At 52.1% G+C, this 19,320-nt stretch overlaps 1 protein-coding gene and 1 long non-coding RNA gene across 10 annotated transcripts in view; one reads left to right on the forward strand and one right to left on the reverse strand.

Moving 5' to 3' along the window:
* Msi1 (musashi RNA-binding protein 1) overlaps window positions 1-19,320 on the forward strand; it is a 96,640-nt gene that overhangs the window by 58,245 nt on the left and 19,075 nt on the right. For 4 of the 7 annotated variants that reach the window (NM_008629.2, NM_001376960.1, NM_001376961.1 and 1 more), the window contains exons 1-6: window positions 12,372-12,503; window positions 12,674-12,714; window positions 13,320-13,401; window positions 13,501-13,585; window positions 16,549-16,590; window positions 18,151-18,243. In NM_008629.2, coding sequence (NP_032655.1) covers window positions 12,445-12,503; window positions 12,674-12,714; window positions 13,320-13,401; window positions 13,501-13,585; window positions 16,549-16,590; window positions 18,151-18,243 — 402 coding nt within the window. In that variant the 5' untranslated portion in view covers window positions 12,372-12,444. Of the gene's footprint in view, window positions 1-12,371; window positions 12,504-12,673; window positions 12,715-13,319; window positions 13,402-13,500; window positions 13,586-16,548; window positions 16,591-17,674; window positions 17,829-18,150; window positions 18,244-19,320 lie in introns of those variants that run through there. The other 3 variants (XM_030254187.1, XM_006530180.2, XM_006530181.4) reach the window with 2 other exon arrangements.
* A930005G22Rik (RIKEN cDNA A930005G22 gene) lies at window positions 3,291-12,201 on the reverse strand. Of its 3 annotated transcripts, none has more exons than NR_168255.1 (2): window positions 12,018-12,201; window positions 3,291-3,922 (listed from the first exon to the last, which is right to left on the reverse strand). It is a non-coding gene; the product is annotated as an RIKEN cDNA A930005G22 gene (long non-coding RNA). The 3 variants fall into 3 exon arrangements; NR_168295.1 differs by having other exon boundaries at window positions 3,291-3,751; window positions 12,007-12,201; NR_168086.1 differs by having other exon boundaries at window positions 12,007-12,201.

The raw sequence follows: 19,320 nt of genomic DNA on the forward strand, positions 1-19,320 counted from the left end.
GAACAAGTACTGACTCAACAACCACTTTGACCAGTTGTGAATCCCTTGCTTTAACTGCTGACTGGGGAAAACAGAAACTTCTCCAAGAACAGCACTGATCTATGGATATAAACATACACATCTTGAAGGAAGTTTGGCAACTTGCATTTAGTAAAACACCAGTAACGGTTTCCCTCTAAGGACTGTGATCTCCCCAGCTATGGACTTTTGATCAGAAGCACAGCACGAGGCATAAATGCCCTCCTGTGGAACAGGCCTCAAAGCCAATCAGGATGTGACTGGTTGCTCCCCAGACAGTGGAACCACTACTGCACCCAGCCTGCACATCCTGCCTGCTCAGCGGTCAGTTTCAGAGCCTGCAGGGTCTACCCGTGAGTAAAACCTCGAACGACTCCTCTTCCCTGGTTGCTTGATTATCACCTTCCAGCACGATACAGCTAGCCAACAGGGAGGAGGCGTCTGGGTCAGCTCTGGCTTGACTTCTCTGTGCTCTATGAACAAATGTGTCTTCAGCAGCAAGGTCTTACCATCTAGTTCTGGTGGGCGACCCAGAACAACGGCAGTAGTCCGAATGTTTCAGAGGCTTTGGTGTTTCCCTGGTTGACAAACTTGTGAATTATAAACGGTATCCACACACACAGGAAACTTCTCTTCAAATTTCTTTGTATGTATGTATATGTGTGTGTGTGTATACATATATATGTATGTATGTATGTATGTCTTGAAGTTTGACAACATGCATTTAGTAAAATACACACACACACACACACACATATATATCAGGGTACAAAGTCCATACATCTTTTTTATACATCCTTACTTCTGTTGAACCCTCCTGCCTCCATCCCATCCTTGCTTAAACCTTCCATCTCCCATATTTCCCCTTCTTCCCTTCCTTGAATCCCCTCCCCCACAATTGATATTTCAGACTGCACTCCTTCTACACACATATAAACACGCCTATAATTAAAGGGGTTAGAGACACAGCTTAGGGTCAAGTGGTGGTGGTGCATGCTGGCAATCCCAACACATTGGAAGCCAGATGCAGATGGATCTCTATGAGTTCAAGGCTGGCCTGGTCTACAGAGCTAGTGTCAGGATAGCCAGGGCTACACAGAGAACCCCTGTCTGGGATGGATGAATGAATGGATGGATGGATGAATGAATGAATGAATGAATGAATGAATGAATAGGTTCCAGTGGAAGCTGAAGACCCAGGATGTATGGACCCATACTCACTCCTTACCAGAGAGGCTTCTGTTTGCATAGATGGTATAGAGACCCACAGCCAGTCGATGTGCAGACAAGACAGGACTGTGGAGTGCTCAGCTCTAAGTGGGACACATGTATCACCCCTCCATCCTCCAAGGCTCGGGGATCATCTCAGAAGATGGGGCAGGAAGATTGTAGGAACCAGAGGGAGCGCAGGCAGCGTCAGGCCAAAGCCAAATCGTGGACCCACAACATCTGTGACCGCACGCACAAGGCCTGTACCGAATCAAGCCGGCCAAGACCCCTGCACAGTGCAGGCAGGGCTGGCGAAGTCCCAGCACTATCTGAGGAGCTTTGGCAATGATGGCTGCCGGGGGGTGGGGGGGGTGAAGCCACTGGTTCTCAACCTTCCTAAGGTGTCCACTCTTTAATCCAGTTCCTCATGCTGTGTGACCCCCAACCATAAAATTGCTTCATTGAATCATAATAGAATCATTTTTCAAGACAGGTTTGCAAAGGGGTCGAGCCCACAGATTGAGAACTGAGGCACTAGGACCCAGTAGGTATTAAGAGAGAGCCCATGAGATCATTGGGGGAGGGGAGGAATTGAAAGAGAAGAAATGGGAAGTGGGTTTGATGAAAGCATATTACACACACCTGGTGGTGGTGACAGCACACGCCTTTAGTCCCCGCACTTGGGAAGCAGAGGCAGGCAGATCTTTCTCTCTGTGACTTCGAGGCCAGCCTGGTCTACAGAACAAGTGCCAGGACAGCCATGGGATACACAGAGAAACCCTGTCTTGAAAAAACAAAAAAGGGAGGAGGAGGAGGAAGAAGAAGAAGAGGAAAAAGAAGAGGAAAAGGAAGGAGGAAGGAGGAAGGAGGAGGAAGAGGAGGAGAAAGCAGAGGAGAAGGAAGAAGAAAGAAAAAATTAGACACATACATGAACATTAACTATTTTTTTAAGATGTATTTATTTATTTATTTTATGTATGTGAGTACACTGAAGCTGTACTGATGGTTGTGAGCCATCATGTGGTTTCTGGGAATTTGAATTCAGGATCTCTACTCACTCCGGTGGACCCCAGTTGGCTGTGTTAAGCCATCAGGACCCTCACCTGCACAGTGCCTGACTGTCTTGATCACATCATAGAAACTCACAAAGTAATCGGCTATACCGTTAACTTAGATCAGTGTTTTCAATCTGTAGGTCTCGAACCCCTTTGGGGTCCCATATCAAGTGTTTATGATTTGTAACTGTGGCAAAAATTATACTTATGAAGTAACAATGAAAATGACTTTATAGTCGCGGCTCGCCACAGCCCCAGGTGCTGTATTAAAGTTTCGCAGCGTTAGGATGGTTGAGAGCCACTGATTTACATTGCCATCCACACAGCAAACTCCTTGACAACTCACTTCTCAGGATGTATCGCTATTGTTAAGTGACACGTGAACACACATAAATCTGTGCTTCCGTTTGGGAGTGCAGCGATAGCAGGCTCACTCACCACCCCATGTTACCTGAGATGACCTTGAACTCCCCATCGTCCTGCTTCCACCTCCTGAGGGCTGAGATGGCAGGCATGTGCCATCATGCCCTGTTTGTGTGTTCTGGGGGATTAAACCTAAAACAGGTTCTCTACCCACTGAGTTGTACCCACAGCTTCTGACTCTGAACTTGTGGTCCTCTTGCCTGCGCCTTCAGTGTGTCGGGATTGCAGGAATCACCATCGTGCCTGGCCTCTGGGTTAATTCTTTTGTTTGTTTGTTTGTTTGTTTGTTTTGTTTTTCGAGACAGGGTTTCTCTGTATAGCCCTAGCTGTCCTGGAACTCACTTTGTAGACCAGGCTGGCCTAGAACTCAGAAACCTGCCTACCTCGACCTCCCGAGTGCTGGGATTAAAGGAGTGCGCCACCATGCCCGGCTTGGGCTAATTCTTAATGAAGTATATCGAATCAAGTACACTTGGTCCAAAGGATGGAGAGGGGGATGGAGGGAAATTCAAAGAGGCTTAGCCCTGGGTCCCTGCTGTCAGGGACTCTCATTCTAGCACAATAAATAGACAACCCAGAACCATCTATAATTAATAGGTTTATTGTGTGTTCTTTAAAGAGGTGGGTAACATGGTATAGTGGTTTATGATAGAAATAATGACATCATGAATATGTCTGACATCCTCAGCTCACCCACTTGCGGTCAATCTGACATTTGTGTGTTGTTGTTTGACATGAGGTCTCACTAGGTAACCCAGTCTGGCTTCAAATTAATAATCCTCCTGTCTCTGCCCCCAAAGGACGGACGCTACAGATGTAAACCATCACAACTGTCCAGCCAGAGCTATAAGGGTACATTTGCTCCTCGGTGCTTGTGTCTCTTGGTCTGTAAAATAAGGGTCCCATCCCGGAGTAGTTGTCAGCGTTGAATGAACGGGCTGGTGGTCCAGGTGTCAGCCCAGGGCTTGGCAACTTGTAATGGCCCAGGACATCCTGGCATTGAGACGTCGTCATTTATTATATGGCTGTTTGCATTATATGTTTTCCTGTTCAGTAAAATAAAAAATAGATTTGCCAGGAGGACCAAACTGGAAAATCCTGGGAGGTGCTTAGTACAGTGTCTCGCAGGTGAGCAAGTTCTAGTCACATTCAGATAATAATGAAGAAAAAAAGTGTATCGTGGTAAGGGTGCCGCGCATCCATTCTGTTGATAGGCACTGGATTAGAGAAAGGGTCACCCTAAGTTAAAACGACCTTTTTTTGGCAACATCATCACTGCACTGTAATTCCCATACCATCCGATCCACCTACTTCACTTCTTAAAATAGACTCCTAGAGTTTTGAAACATCACCTTAATCAATTTCAGGACATTTTCATGATTCCAGAAAGGATGCTGAAGCCAGGTATGGTGGCACATCCCTGGAATGCCACTGCTCCACTGTGAGAAGGAGGAGCACTCCAAGGTCACCCTCAGGGACAGAGTGGATAAGAGGCCAGCCAGCCTGAGGGCCAGAGGTGCAGCTCAGTGCATAAGGGTGCCTCTCGCCATGGCCAAAGATAAACTCTGAGTCATCTCTGGACCCACAAAGCAGGAGAGAAGTAATTTTTGAAATTACTTCTACATATATGTGTATGCACACACGCATGTGCACACACACACACACATGAAACGTATTAAATTTTAAACAAGAGGCTAGCCTGTGCTACATGAGACCATGTCTCAAAAACTATAAAAAACAGAACAGCACTAAGGAAGTGCAGGCAGGTGGGATGTCTGTGAGTTCTAGGTCAGCCAAGGGTATATAGTGAGATCCCTTGTCTAAAAAAAAAAAACAAAACAAAAAATGTGTCACACACCCCGGCTCTCAGGGGCAGAAGCAGGACTCTTTGAACCCAAGGCCAGCCCGATCTACGTAATAAGTTTCAGGCTAGCCATAACTATATAGAAAGTGTATTTTTTTTTCCACATGACATCCTCAGCTCACCCACTTGCTGTCAATCTGACATTTGTGTGTTGTTGTTTGACAAGAGGCCTCACTAGGTAACCCAGTCTGGCCTCAAATTAATGATCCTCCTGTCTCTGTCCCCAAAGGACAGATGCTACAGATGTAAACCATCACAACTGGCCAGCCAGAGCAATAGGGGTACATTTGCTCCTCGGTGCTTCTGTCTCTTGGTCTGTAAAATAAGGGTCCCGTCCGGGAGTAGTTGTGTTGAATGAATGGGCTGGTGGTCTAGTGTCAGCCATAGATGGATGGATGGATGGATGGATGGATGGATGGATGGATGGAGAGACAGACAGAGAGAGACAGAGAGAACAACTTGCAGGAATCTGTTCTCTTCCTACCCTTAGGTCTTAGGGATTGAACTTTGGCCTTAAGGCTTGGCAGCAAGCATCTTTACCTGCCGACCCATCTCACTGACCCAGGGGTTTTTCTGTTTGCTTTTTAATGCTGAGGTAAACCCAGGACTCCACCCATGCTGAGCAAGTGCTGTAGCAGTGAGCTTCGAGCCCTGAACTAGGCTGTTTTGACAGTAGCCCAGCCCCTCGGTGCCTCCCTAGAATCCCATTTCCATCACTCACTGCCCCCGAGGAACTCAAAGGCTGTTGTGGACCCTAGGCTCGATGATGCCGGCCGGGTCTGTGATCCATTCTGAAATGTCTGCATGCTAACGGGTGCTCAGGGGCTTGAAGACCTTGTCCACATTAAATCATTCAGGATGGCTGTTTGAATTCTCAGCCTACAGGACCACCACTGTCCTCAAGAGCCCCAAAGGCCAGATGCTATCTGAAATAAAACTGCCTGGCAATGGCATTGTGAACTTCCAGCACCTTCCTCACAGCACCGGAGTTTGACAGCAGCTGGCCCCCGATCCTCAGCCCTTAGCTGCTATGCTTTGCTGGCGTGTTGGGGTAGACAGTATGTGGCGACAGAAACTGCAAGCACCCTGGGGCACACAGAAGCCATCCTAGGTGGGACCTGCCTATTTTTAATTGAGCCGTTTACTCTTTTGTTAATGAGTTGCCTGGATTGTATATGTACTCTAGCCATGAATCCTGTATTCCATAATTATTCAGTGTGTGTATATGTGTAGTGTTTGCATAAGCATAAGCACACATGTATGTGCAGGTGTGGGTACATACGAAGGCTAGAGATTGATAACAGGATGTTTTCCATTGACCTTCACCTCTCTTTCTGTCTCTCTTTCTGACTGTCTCTCTCTTTCTTTTCCTTTCTTCCTTCTTTCTCTCTCTCTCTTTTTCTTTTCTTTTTGAAACAGGGTTTCTCCAAGTAGCCCTGGCTGTCCTCCTGAAGTTCATTGTGTAGATCAGGCTGGCCTCAGACTCACAGAGATCTGCCTGCCTCTGCCTCTTGAGTACTGGGATTAAAGGTGTGTGATACCATGCCTTGCCTGCTAGTCACCTCTTTTTTTCAAGGCAGGGTCTCTCTCTGAACTTGGAGCCCTCAGGTTGCTGCTATCTATCTCCAATCCCCTCACAGGGAGGTGGGGTGGGGTGGGGTTACAGAAGCAAGCTGCTGCACCCAGCTTTTACCTGGGAGCCAGTGATCCTAACTCAGGTCCACCCACTGAGCCATCTCTTCAGCCCCTCCTACTGTCTTTGCATTTCATTGATGGAGTTCTTTGAAACACACACATTCTTCAAAAAGTGAAGTTCATGGCTGGGCAGTGGTAGAGCATGCCTTGGGAAGCAGAAGCAGGCGGATCTTTGAATTCGAGACCAGCCTGGTCCACAGAGCAAGAACCAGGACAGCCAGTATCACACAGAGAAACCCTGTCTTAGGGAGAAAAAAAGGTGAAATTAAATTTATGTACTTGTGGGTGTGCACAGGTATGTACTTTCCTACAGTTTCATGCGTGTCTGCCACCGTGCACAAGATTTAAAATTTTGACGTTGTCCAATTGATTTATTTTTTCTGCCTAGAGTTTAGCTCCAACATTTAGGTTTTCAATCCATTTGGGATCAACATCTGAGGGTGGAGTGGGGTGGCACACACCTTCATTTCTTTGCGTATGGATACCAAGTTGTCCAGCATCACTTTCTTTTTTGTTTCTTTTCAAGATAGGGTTTCTCTGTGTTGCCCTGGCTGTCCTGGAACTCACTCTGTAGACCAGGCTGGCCTCAAACTCAGAAATCCACCTGCCTCTGCCTCCCGAGTGGTGGGATTAAAGGTGTGTGCCACCAGCATCACTTATAGATGAGACAATCCCTATCTCCATACCCTTGTCAGATATGAGCGGACTATAAATGCAAGGGTTTATTTCCTTTTAAACAATATTTATCTTTTTTTTTTTTTTTTTTGAGACAGGGTTTCTCTGTGTAGCCCTGGCTGTCCTGGAACTCACTTTGTAGACCAGGCTGGCCTCAAACTCAGAAATCTGCCTGCCTCTGCCTCCCGAGTGCTGGGACTAAAGGCATGCGCCACCACGCCCGGCTTTATCTTATTTTTTAAAGTGTGTGCCTGTGTGTATATGTGTGTGTGTGTGTGTGTGTGTGTGTTATGTACATGTGAGTGGAGGTGCCCTCAGAGTCCAGGGAAGTCAGAGCCCTAGAGCAGGAGTTACAGGTGGTTATAAGCTGCCAGTTGTGAGCGTGCAGGGAATCGACTTTAACTCTTCTGGAAGAGCAGTGCGCCTTTAACGGATGAGCCCTCTGTGTAGCCCACAAGGGCTTATTGCTAAGTTGTCAGTTTTCTCCTATTGATCTGTATATCTCGGGGTAGGCTAACACTACACACGGTCCATTTCTCTTTCCTTCCTGTTCTACACGCTGTGTACTGAACCCAGAGGGCTGCTTGTACACTCCAGGACTCCTGAGAGCTGACCACTTCTGTCTTGACGACAACTGAATTTGAACTGGACCAAATTCACTGGACCAGGGAAGGCACAGAGAGCGCCCTTATCTTTCCACACAAATCTCACTGCCAAAGCAAATCTGAGAAGACACCAAGCTCAGGAGACTTCCCAGTAAGGCGCTAGACCCATCCAGGGCACCGGAGATCCTGAGACCAAGGTATGGGGTCATCTGACCCCCAGTCAGCTGCTCTTATTATTCTGGTGTATTAATTCCTGGTGGAGTCCAGAAATTTGAGAAAAGAGAAAAAAAGGAGAGAAAAATTTAGAACAACAACAATAAAAAGCAGATTAAAAGTCAATGTCTGCACACCGGAAAAAAAAACTGCACATGGCTGTCACGGCAGCTTCGTTTATAAATTGCCGAAACTTGAAAGCAGCCACAAAGAATAAACAGGGACATGCAAGAAATGGAATATTATTCAGCACTGAAAAGGAGTGGGCCGGGCGTGGTGTCACACGCCTTTTCGGAAGCTCTCAGGAGGCAGAGGGAGAGATCTCTAGGAGTTCAAGGGCAGCCTGATCTATATCGAAATTCATGTGTGGTGAGCTACATGATGAGACCTTGTCTATAAGTAAGTAAGTAGATGAGGGATGGATGGATGGATGACTGGATAGATGGATGGATGGATGACTGGATAGATGGATGGATGGATGGAAATATATGGCGGGACCTCAAATGCATACTACTACTCCAAGGATGGCAATGTATGGTATGCCTCCTAAAAGGTGCTAGGCATTCTAGAGGAGAAACTACTGTGGAACAGTAGAGAGATCAATGGTGTCAAGAAGGGAAGGGTGCAGAGGCAAAACTTGAAGAGTGCAACTTTATAGCAACCACCAAGATAGATCATGGCTCTTCACTGATACTGTATCAGTGAATACTTGAATATTCTGGGACTTGGGAGGCAGAGATGGGTTGGTGAGGAGCTCAAGGCTAGCCTGAGCTCTGTCACAATTGTGAGGATCTGAGTTCCAGCCAAGAGCCACATAAAGGTGCCAGATGTTGGGGTATAACCCCTGGGGTAGCAGTGGAAAGAACACCCACCCCCAAAGTTGTCCTTCAGTTTTCACATGTGTGACATGGCATGGCGTGCCCCTCACGCTCCCACAAGACACAACAATACATCAAAACGTTTTAAACTAAATCCTATACCAACAAAAAGCAAACATATTAAAATCTAGCCTTCTGTTCTGCAGTTGCTCCCAAAAGCTCAAGTTAGTTTGTTTTAAAGTAGTGTTTCCTTAAAACCTGCCCCGGGAGACCTGAGTTATCGACACTGTTGGAGAGTGAACTCCTTTTTAAAAAAAATGCTAGCCGGGCATGGTGGCGCATGCCTTTAATCTCAGCACTCGGGGGGGGGGGGGGGCAGAGGCAGGCGGATTTCTGAGTTCGAGGCCAGCCTGGTCTACAAAGTGAGCTCCAGGACAGCCAGGGCTATACAGAGAAACCCTGTCTTGAAAAAACAAAAAACAAAACAAAACAAACAACAAAAAAAGTGCTGATATCAGACTTCTGCTGCTGGGCATGGTGCTACATGTCTGTAACACCAGCGCTTGAAAGATGAGGCAGGAGGATTGCCTTGAGTTTGAGACTAGCCTGGTCTACAGAGCGAGTTTCAGGACAGCCAGGGATACACAGAGAAGCTCTGTCTCGAAAGCAACCAAAACCAAGCAACCCAAAAAGTTCTGGATAACACAGTGGATTCATGTAGTCATCTCCTTCCTCGAGAGTGCTCTGCTGACTTAAAATTAAGTAGAAAGACCCAGGAAGATGGCAAAAGCATTCGCTGCCAGACCTGACCTTCCCAGCTTGGTTGGTCCTTAGGACCCTCACGATAAGAGGAAACTGACTTTTGAGAATTGTCCTCCTCCGGCTTCCTTCTGTGGGCCACGCAGTGTGTGAACAAACACACTAAACCAAGTATAGAAATCAAAACTGGACATCAAATCAAGTGTGGTGTCTCAGACCTGTAACCCTGGCACTTAGGAGGCTGAGGCAGGAGGATCAAGAGTTCCAGGGCAGGCCAAGCTACATAAATAGATACATCGGCAGCTCTCCCCCTTACCTCCCAACCTCCTCATCCCTTCTCCACAACACTTAACCGTGCTCCTACACATTCATCGGATTTTTGTTGGCACAAATCAGCCGTCATCATGGTGGCTGTGATGATTCCTGTGCCTCTGCGGTAGTGGCTAGAAGGTAGGTGTTCTGTGACTATTTGACCCAGGCTGTGTCATCTCGGTCGGTTGCTGGGTGCAATGTCACTCACTTGTCCTGGATGTCTTTCTCAAGAGGATTGAAAGGCATTATAAAGCAAATTTTTTTCATTCATGGAGTGAACTCGTGTATGTAGTGCTGGAGAGAATGGAGAGAAGGAGCTGGGGCTACGTCTTCTAATCTCCCAATTCAAGTCTGCGCCCCTGTGATGGAAGGACCCCCCAATACTGCCCAGATCCTCAATTTACTCTGAGGATCATGCATTGTCCCAGGAGGGCCACCCTGACAAGGATTTGTTGTCCCTTGTGAGCAGAGCCAACTGAACCAGCTAGGTAACAACAAACCTGCTATGGGAGTGGACTGGAGTCACTCAGTACCTCGGTGCTACAAGCTAGTTATTGATACAAGGAGGTACAGGCTTTCTGCTCCAGGGTACTGAAGATACCAATAGAGGATGCTATCTTAAGTGACTGCTTACAGTCTTGGCTGGCCCTGAACAAACCATGCCTACTATCTGCCAGCCTCTGAGCCACCTGCCAAAAACATAAGCACACAAGCCAGTGTTCACACGCACTCACACACAGATCTGCCCTTCCCTTCCCAGCATGTCTCAGAACATTTTATACACAAAGAACCAGAAGTTCTAGGAAGAATCAGGTCACTAACACTGGGCACAGGGAGTGGTTACCTGCTGACCTCTCTCTCTCTCTCTCTCTCTCTCTCTCTCTCTCTCTCTCACACACACACACACACACACACACACACACACACACACACACACACACGACACACCTCAAGTTCCAGCTTAGATCAAGGTGGTTAAGTATAGGATGGTCCCCACCTCCCAATCTAGGGGACACTGAGAACCTGGGAGAGTAGGAGGAGACAAATAGGGAAATGGCAAATTTGTTTGTACCCGATGGCCGGATATACCTGCTGAGCTTTCCCACAAGGTTCCTAAGGAAACTTAAAAGGGGCTCACTCTCTCTCTGGGGTGTGATGGCTGGGGGGAGGGGTGCGTGCTAGGAGGAACAGGAAAGCACCTCTAGGTTGGGGTGCCAGGACCAGGGGCACACATTATCACAAAGGAGAAAGAGTGCAGGATTGGTCCTGCACACAGGTGGCTACTGAGTCAACCTGGGTGGATGTAAGGAAGGGAGGAGATAGGGATGCGGGGTGGGGGTGGGGTAAAGTGGTAGGGTGGGGCTTGTAAAGGCACCTTAGCCTCCTGTTTGGACCATTTCTATCGTGGTTTCAACCAGGGAAGTGAAGACATCCCTTGGTCTTGAGGGAGGAGGGTGAATCTGCCTCTTGTCATATATAAGGGACTTTCTTGGTCTTCCCAGGCTGGAGAGAAGGAGTTTATGGGGGTGAATGAAGAGACATGGGGTTCAAGTACTAGGAGGTGATGCTAAAGAGCCAGGAGTTAGAGGGAAGAAGACAGGAGTTTGGCTTCATAGAAGGAAATTATTTACAAGGGAAGTTAACTCTAAACCTGGTGGAGAGTCAGCCCAGGTTCTTCCAAATCAAATGGAAGGGAGCTAGGACCCCAGATGAAAGGGAGTCACTTGGAGGGTGCACAGCCTGGAATCTCCGAGACACCGACTTCTCTCTCCACTTCATTGGGGACCCTGCCAGCGGGCAAGTGTTTGGAATCAGTTTCCCCCCACTCCAGACAGTCCGAAAGGGGCTGGAAGTGAGACAGGAGGAGGTGCCCACAGAAGGCCGGGGAGGTGACAACTTGGGAAACCTGGCTCGAGGCTGGGCATTCTCTCAGCTGACCATAGGGGTCCCAGGTGTGGAGAAAAGGGGTTTAGGGGAGTTACAAGGCACACTTAATTTGGACAGCAAGGGCCGAGGAGGGGCAAACAAAACTGGGAAAGATTCTACTAGTGTTGCTGATAAATGCTCCCCACTCGGGACGCAAGGCACTACGAGGGCTCCCCAAATTGGACGTGGGAAACTAGGAATGGACTGGAGACTGTCGTCAAGGCAGTCTAAATTAGGTTCAGGAGAAACTGGGGGTCTCCAAGGGCAACTCCTCGCTCGGACTGGGAGAGGTTTCTTACCAGTTGGAAGGTGTTGGGGGGCACTGAGCTATCTCCAACCCGACCCAGGAAGATTGGGGGCACCTTCTAAATTCTCAATAGCGAGGACCAGGGAGGAAGGACTAGGGAGGGTTCCCCCATCCGAAGCCGAGCTACCTTGAACGCACCGGGAAGCGCTTCATCCCGGGAGGGCGTTCCCCACGGCTGGGCCCCCGCGCCGCTGTGGGTGAGGGGTGCGGCCGCGCCCCAGGCCCGAGCCCGCACCAGGAATCAGGGGAGCTCGCTCACCCCCCGGACACACAGGAACCCCGAGGGAAGTGGGGAGGGGGGTCCCAGCGCCGCCGCCTCCGCGGGCGCCCGGGCGCGCGCCGGGCTTTATGCGCGCAGGGCGGCGGGGGGAGGAGCCGGCAGGTCGGCCCCCGGCGGGCCCTCCCCTTGGCCGTCCCCGCCCGCCCGCCCGAGCGGGGTCGGGGGAGGGGGCAGCATGGCCTGTCCGTCCGGCCCCCTTCGCCGCGCTCCTCATCTGCCCCGCGCCGAGCGCCGCCGCCGCCGCCGCCGCCGCCGCTCCGCTGCCCGCGCCGCCCGCGGCTCCCGATGGAGACTGACGCGCCCCAGCCCGGCCTCGCCTCCCCGGACTCGCCGCACGACCCCTGGTACGGTCCGGCCCGGCCCGGCCCAGCCTGCCCAGCCCGCGTCCGCCCCGGCCCCGCCAACATGGCCGATCCGGGTCGGGCCGGGGCCTCCCCGGGGCTCGGGCCCGCGCCCCCTGCTCCCTGGCGCCCGGCGCTCACGCGGGCCCTTTGTGTCTCTGCTCCTCCCGCAGCAAGATGTTCATCGGAGGACTCAGTTGGCAGACCACGCAGGGTGAGCCAGCCCAGGGATCGCCCGCCGGCCCCCGCACCGCCACCCTGCACCCCTTGCGGCACCCCAAGCCCGGACGCCCCTGCCCGGCCCCGCGCCCCGCTGACCCCGGGCGCCCTCGTGCCCTCTTCCGCGCCCCGCCCCGGGGACCCCGAGAGCGCAGCACGCTCGGCGAGCGCGCACGGCCCGGCGCGGGTTGGGGAGCAGTTGTGGGGGGTGGGGGGCGGGTTGAGGGGGCATCGGGGGGGGCGGGCTGGGCCCCCGGGACCCGCCAGCGGCAGCTCCAACTCCGCTCGCACCTGCGGCTCAAACTTTTGTTGAGGCTGCTCCCGGAGCGGCGGGAACCCAACCTGAGCGGTCCCCTACTCCAGCCCGGCCCCGGCCCTTGCCTTGCCGAGGCCCCGGTGGGCGCCAGGAAGGCTCTGCGGGACCCCCCTCCCCAATCCCCGGCGAGGGCAGGGGTGGGGGGGCCGGCCGCGGAGAGTGCGCGCGGGCAGCTCGGCGCGGGGGCGGCGGGGCCGCGCCGGGGTCACCAGGGGCAAAGGACGGGGGAGGAGGGGGAAGGGCTCCGGGCCTGGGCTGGTCCGAAGGCGAGTGTGTGGTTACAGAAGGGCTGCGCGAATACTTCGGCCAGTTCGGGGAGGTGAAAGAGTGTCTGGTGATGCGGGACCCCCTGACCAAAAGATCCAGGTGAGTCCCGGAGACCTCTCCTGCCACCGCGCTCGCCCCTCCCGCCGAGGCCACTCGCTGTCCTTGTAACCATCTGCCTCTCCCTCACTACCGGCGCAGGGGTTTCGGCTTCGTCACTTTCATGGACCAGGCGGGGGTGGATAAAGTGCTGGCGCAATCGCGGCACGAGCTCGACTCCAAAACAGTGAGTGACCCTCGGGGTTTCGGGGGTCCTTTGGGAGAGGGAGGCTGCCGGAGGAGAGCGATCCGGGAACTCTCTCTCGTGGGGACAGTTGCATGGAGTTTGCAGAGTGAGAAAGCTGTCATGCCCTGAAAGTTTGTCAGTGGAGTTAGGGACAGAGGGAGGAAAGGAAAAAAAAAAATCTCAGGCCTGGGATAAGATGCCACACGCCCCACCTCCAGTGTTGGTGAGGGACGCAGCAACTACTACTCTTTCTCTGTGAGTACTAATCTTGGTACTTCTGGCTTTGGGGTGGAGCCGGGCCCCTATCCTACCCCCAGATTGAATGAGTCAGGGCTACAGTTACCCACGGTGGCTTCTCTGAAATCTAACTACTATTTGACTCTGTGACACCCCCTTTTCCATTCCAGACCAATGGCAAAGCATCACAGAGCCCTCCCGCTCCCCCCCCCCCTTCTCCTTCCCGGACTTTGGTCAGTGAGCTCCTTGCTTTTGTAGAAGACACGAACCTTCTTTATCCTTACAGGGTATTTATGAACAGGGAGCTAGCTTGCAAGGAAATTGGAAATAGGGGGAAAAAAAGTGCTCTGTCGACCAGATCTTAGGAGACCCTGCCTGTTTGGTATTCAAACTCCTGGAACATTTTGCTTCTTTCCCAGTGTTCCCAGTGTCTTGGACCCTGCAGGGGGCGCTGGCGGAGGCCAGCTCAGGGGTTCCAGAAGGCAAAGGAGAAAAGCAGAGGAAGAGGCTCACTTGATGATGGGGGGTGTCTGTCTGCCAAGGGTGGGGAGGACCGGGACAATGTGACCTCTCTCCACACTCCCCCATTCTTTCTTCCCCAGCCCTGGGCCTCCCTGCTTGGGCCAGTTACTAGCTCCTGTTTACCTGCAACAATGGCTGGTTGTGCCCCAAGAATTTGTTAAATTACCGTCTGTCCCCAGCTCCTGTTATCTCTGCCCAGTGGCTCCCACTCCCGCACACAGTAATGAGCAAATGAAGCCAGGCCTCGACTTTGCCTGTTCTGAAAGGCTCTTCCTGGCTCAGCCCAAGTGACCCAGGCTGGGGAGAGAAGAGACAGTGGCCTATTGTTTTTGACGATTATCTACCGTCAAGCTGCCTGTTTTCCTACCGTCCCCTGTCCTCAGAATGCACCGATGGCTTCTGCTGCTCTCAGGAAGCTGAGTGCTGGGGTGGTGGTGGGGAGCTGGAGGCGTCCAAGATTGATAAGGGGGTTGGAGGGGGGAGGATGCTGAGGGGGACATCCTTAAGATATGGAGACTGCCAACCGAAAGGGCTTTGTCTGTGTTTAGCATCTCTGGGCTGGGGAAAGGGGGCGGGAAAGAGTCTATTTTGGGATCTGAATTTCACCTTTTATTTACTTGTTGGGCCTTATTTATGTTGCCAGCTGTGAGTCAGAGTGGAGGGTGTGTGTGTGTGTGGTGTGTGTGTGTGTGTTGGAGATTTTCTGTGTGTGAGTCTGGGGGAGTGTGGCCGTCTCTCCATCAGGGTCTGTTCAGGGGGCTGTTGGAGGTAGGTGGCTGCTTCTGGAAGAAGGAGGGTGAGGTTGTATGAAATCACAACCTCAGATGAACAGTTGGGTGGGTTTGGTTTCCCCTAGAGATCACAGGACCCGGCTATAGGAGGGACATTGCCCTAGTGCGGGCTTTGGAGATCCGTCTCTGGGCAGATTCCGGAGGGGAGCTGGCAGAAGGTGGCTTCCTGGTTCATGCCATGTGGGCAGAGGGAGGCTGGGGCCAGTTGTCTAGAATCCTGAGTTTTGAACAGAAGGAACTTCAGGAAAAAGATAGATCTCGCCTGTGATTGGCTGGTAACTTCTAAACGATGTCCATCCGTGTGAACAGCAAGAATTGTCACGACCAGGCCTCACGGGTCCTGTCTCGGTCGCAGAGTACCTGGTGTTCTGTTTCTTACTGTCTGTCAGCAGGGCTAGAGCACCTAGGCATGGTACCCAGGTGTGTCCTGGTTTCGTCAAGGGCAAAGGTAACCTGGTAATGGCACCTTTGTTTGTGCAGCGGAGGGACATTGACAAAGGGCCGCTTTCAACCTTTATCTCATTTGAATCCCCCGCAGCTGCCCTCCGGAGGAGTGGGTGTGATTGTCCCCACTCTGCAGATGCGTGGACTGAGGCTTAGAGAGGTCTACGAGGATTAATAACCTTGCCCTGTAGCCCATTTCTTAAGTCCCATTCTCTCTCACACCAAGAAAGACTACACTCAGCCTCACCTGGAGCCTCGCTCTCCAATAGGAGCCATTCGCTTTCAGCTCCTAAGGAGGGCTGTCAGCAGCTGGAGGAAGTAGGGAGACAGTACTGAGCCTATTCCTGGTGGGTCCAGACTCTGACCTTCACATCCTTTTCAGGCAAAGGCTAGATAGTCTGGCAAAAGTCTTGTTTTGCAAAGTCAGAGTAACACGAGCCACTTAGGCAGGTAAGGCACCGACGCTGACACCCTTGTGGAGTCTGTTTAGCGAAACCTTCGGTGTATCTGATACTTGGTGAAACCAGGCTTTAGCTCACACAGTTTTGGGGGTTTTTGCTGTGGGCTAGACACCAGCCACGCCCCATGCTCTGTGAGCGTGATCTGAAGAGAGCTGCAGACGGACCTTTGGGGGAGGTATTAGTTGTCCATTTAGCAGGTGAACTTGACCTTGAAGCTTTGAGGACTTAACTTGTCCAGGGTCTCACAGCTAGAAAGCAGTGTGTGTGTGTGTGTGTGTGTGTGTGTGTGTGTGTGTGTGAGAGAGAGAGAGAGAGAGAGAGAGAGAGAGAGAGAGAGAGAGAGAGATTTGAACCCTGCTACTTGCTTTAACCACTCTATAGTCCTACCTAAAGCCATTGTAGTTCCTCTTACTTCTCTGTGCCCTGGGATGAAAGAAGCTGAAGGTTGTGTGACCACCCAAGGCTATATATGGTACCCAAGACTCCTAATCTGTTCCTTTTCTCGCAGATTGACCCCAAGGTGGCCTTTCCTCGAAGAGCACAGCCTAAGGTAGGTGTGTGATGGGGATGGTAAGGGGGTTGCTGGGAAATTTCCTTTATTCTGGGCAAGTTGGGGTAGTGGTTCTCTCAGCAAGCTCTTCTATGGCAGATGTTCCTGGAGCATCTGTTTGGTGTGTGTCTCGAATGGGCAGGGGTAAGGAGAAAGGATGTCTGTTGCATAGAATTAAGACACTACTCTTCACACCCATGTGCTGGGGTGGACGGCGGATAACATGGCTGAGGGAGTTGCTTTGTTGTACTGTATATGATGCCAATACAGTTTAGACCCAGAGTGTAATTCTGGCCTGTTGGATCACAGCCTCTGGATGCTAAGCCTTGGGGGTGGGGGCAAACCCAGAGTGAGCTTGACCCAGGCTTAGGTGAGGGAGCTTGCCTCTTGACTCTAGGCCATCCTCCTGTCTCTGTTTTGAGACGTGTTGGGCTTCCAGAGGGTGAAGGGAGGCGGGAGCCTTTCAAACTTCTCACCTGTTGGGTTTTCGCTTGAAGCTCTGTGGCTGTGTGAGCAGATTTCCGAGTGGCTGAGCAGAGAGCGTGCATCAGGATTTGTGACGCGGGGCAAGGGCCTTAGATTTGATTCCAGGCATTGTGGCAGCTGGCCAGACCTTAGGTTTTAAGCAGTTGACTTATGGGCACTGGAAGAAAGGCCACCGTTACAGCAGTACCAGGAGGCTGGACCTCCACGTTTGTGTGTTGAGATCATTCCAAACCCTGGATGTTCCTTTTCCTGGAGGTCTTAGTTTCTCCCTTGATGGCAACCAAGGTGCTCTGAGACTGTGAGCCCTGCATTCCATCAAGGCTGCCAGGTCCTGCTGGGGGAGAGAGAGAGAGAGAGAGAGAGAAACAAGTTCTAGAAGACAAGAGAGGGGGCATCCTTGGAAAGGATCCAGCCTAGGGTCTGAAAGTAATTATGGAGCAGGTATCCGAAGGAAGCCACACCAGGCAGCGCATGGTCAGAATTGGGTTAATTCCATTAAGCAGTTTGGTGACAGAAGGTGCCTCAGTGTTAGGATGGGGCTGGGAATTGCCCTGGATTAGCCATGCGCTCCTGGGGTAATTAGGACCATGTGGTCTTCCTGAAACAGGGCTGGGGGCCACGGGGAGGCTGCCCGAGGTTGGTTGGCTTGGGAGGAAGGTTGATGAGGAAACTGTTGGTGTTCCTTTCGGTGACACCCCCGTGGTATCTTTGGTGTCTCCCAGAAGAAGTGGTGGGATCTTTCATGCTAGGCAGTGAGTCTAGGCCCTTGGCATGCCTCCCCTGCCCCCATCCTTGTAAGGTTCCTTAGGGAACCTTCCATACGCAGACCCCAGGGAGGGAGGCACACTAGAGCCAGCCAGAGTGTGGGGCACACAGCTGCCCGTGGCAGGCCTAGAGGCAGGAGTCCAAGGAGGAGCTGGGAAGGGGGCCTTGGAGAAGCTGGGGCCACCGAGAGCTTGTCAGCTGCCATCCTGGCAGGAGGGGACCCCACCCCCCACCCCCGCCACAGCCCCTGCTGATGAGGGGGAGGCCACAGGACTCAGATGCCCACTTGCTCCTTCCTTCCCCTGACAGATGGTCACTCGGACGAAGAAGATCTTCGTGGGGGGGCTGTCTGTGAACACCACGGTGGAAGATGTGAAACACTATTTCGAGCAGTTCGGAAAGGTAGGTCTTTCACTGTGGGTGTTCCTGGGAAAGCCCCAGAGTATATAGATCAGGAGGAAAGAGCAGGCCCAGGGGGTGGGTGGCAGGCAGTCAGATCACCCCACAGGTGAGGTCAGACCAAGTCACAGTTTGGGGATCTGGACCCATCTGTGGGGCCCCAGACTCTGGGCCTCTTCAATAGAGTCTCTCATTACCTTTCTACCTTTCCTCTCTATTTTTCTCCTGCTCTTCACTCTCCCCGGGGAGGAGGCACTTCTGTAGCCAGTTCAATCCAGCGCTCCCCTCCCCTTGCCCTCTTGGGAGCTTGCACCTGTCCAGACCACAGGCAGCTGCACCTTCCTTCCACCAACCCCCCCTTCCTGGAGAGGATGATAAGAAAGCAATAAATAAGAATCCTTATTGCAGTTGGGTACCCCCCTTAAGCAGGTGGGGAGCTGGGGATGGCTGCTGATTCCCCCAGGTATTGGAAAACACCCCAGAGTCTGCCCCAGCTCCTGAGAGGTCACTAGCTCTCAGCTCTTGGGTGTGTCAAGATTTAATTTCTGGGCCTTGGGAGAGGGTAGTCTGTGAAAGAGAGGTGGGTGTGGTGCCGCCCAGACAATAAAGGCATCCGTGCAAAAGCAAGCAGTGAATACCCCCAAGGTTCCATGGGGTCTGTCTGGAGTGAGAATGGAAGAGGAATGAATGCCCGCTTGAGTGTTTCAGGTGGTCTGGGTCCCGTGCCCACTCCTTCGTGGGATGTGAATTCCCCATCAGGCCAAGCTGGACCAGGCTTGGGAGATAGGCAGTGAGCCGTGGCTGGGTGGGGGGTCTGCAGGCCAGAGGATGCTGACGTGTTGAGGCCAGAGGCCTTGGCTCAGGCGCCTCCTTGGGGATCTGGGTCCAAGACGCAGGGCAGGCAGAGCCTGGGCCCCAGAGGGAAGGGTGCTCCTGGGAAGCTGCAGGCCCCGGCTCGGCTCCGGCGGGGTGTCTTTGTGTCTGAGCACCGAGCATTAGAGCCCGCACTAATCTGATCCAGCAGCTGTGATTGGAGGCCGCCTGCCCCCGGGGCCGGCGTTGCCGTGGCAACCGGGCCCC

The sequence above is a fragment of the Mus musculus genome, chromosome 5 (assembly GCF_000001635.26).
Source record: "Mus musculus strain C57BL/6J chromosome 5, GRCm38.p6 C57BL/6J".
NCBI classification, from domain to species: Eukaryota; Metazoa; Chordata; class Mammalia; order Rodentia; family Muridae; genus Mus; species Mus musculus.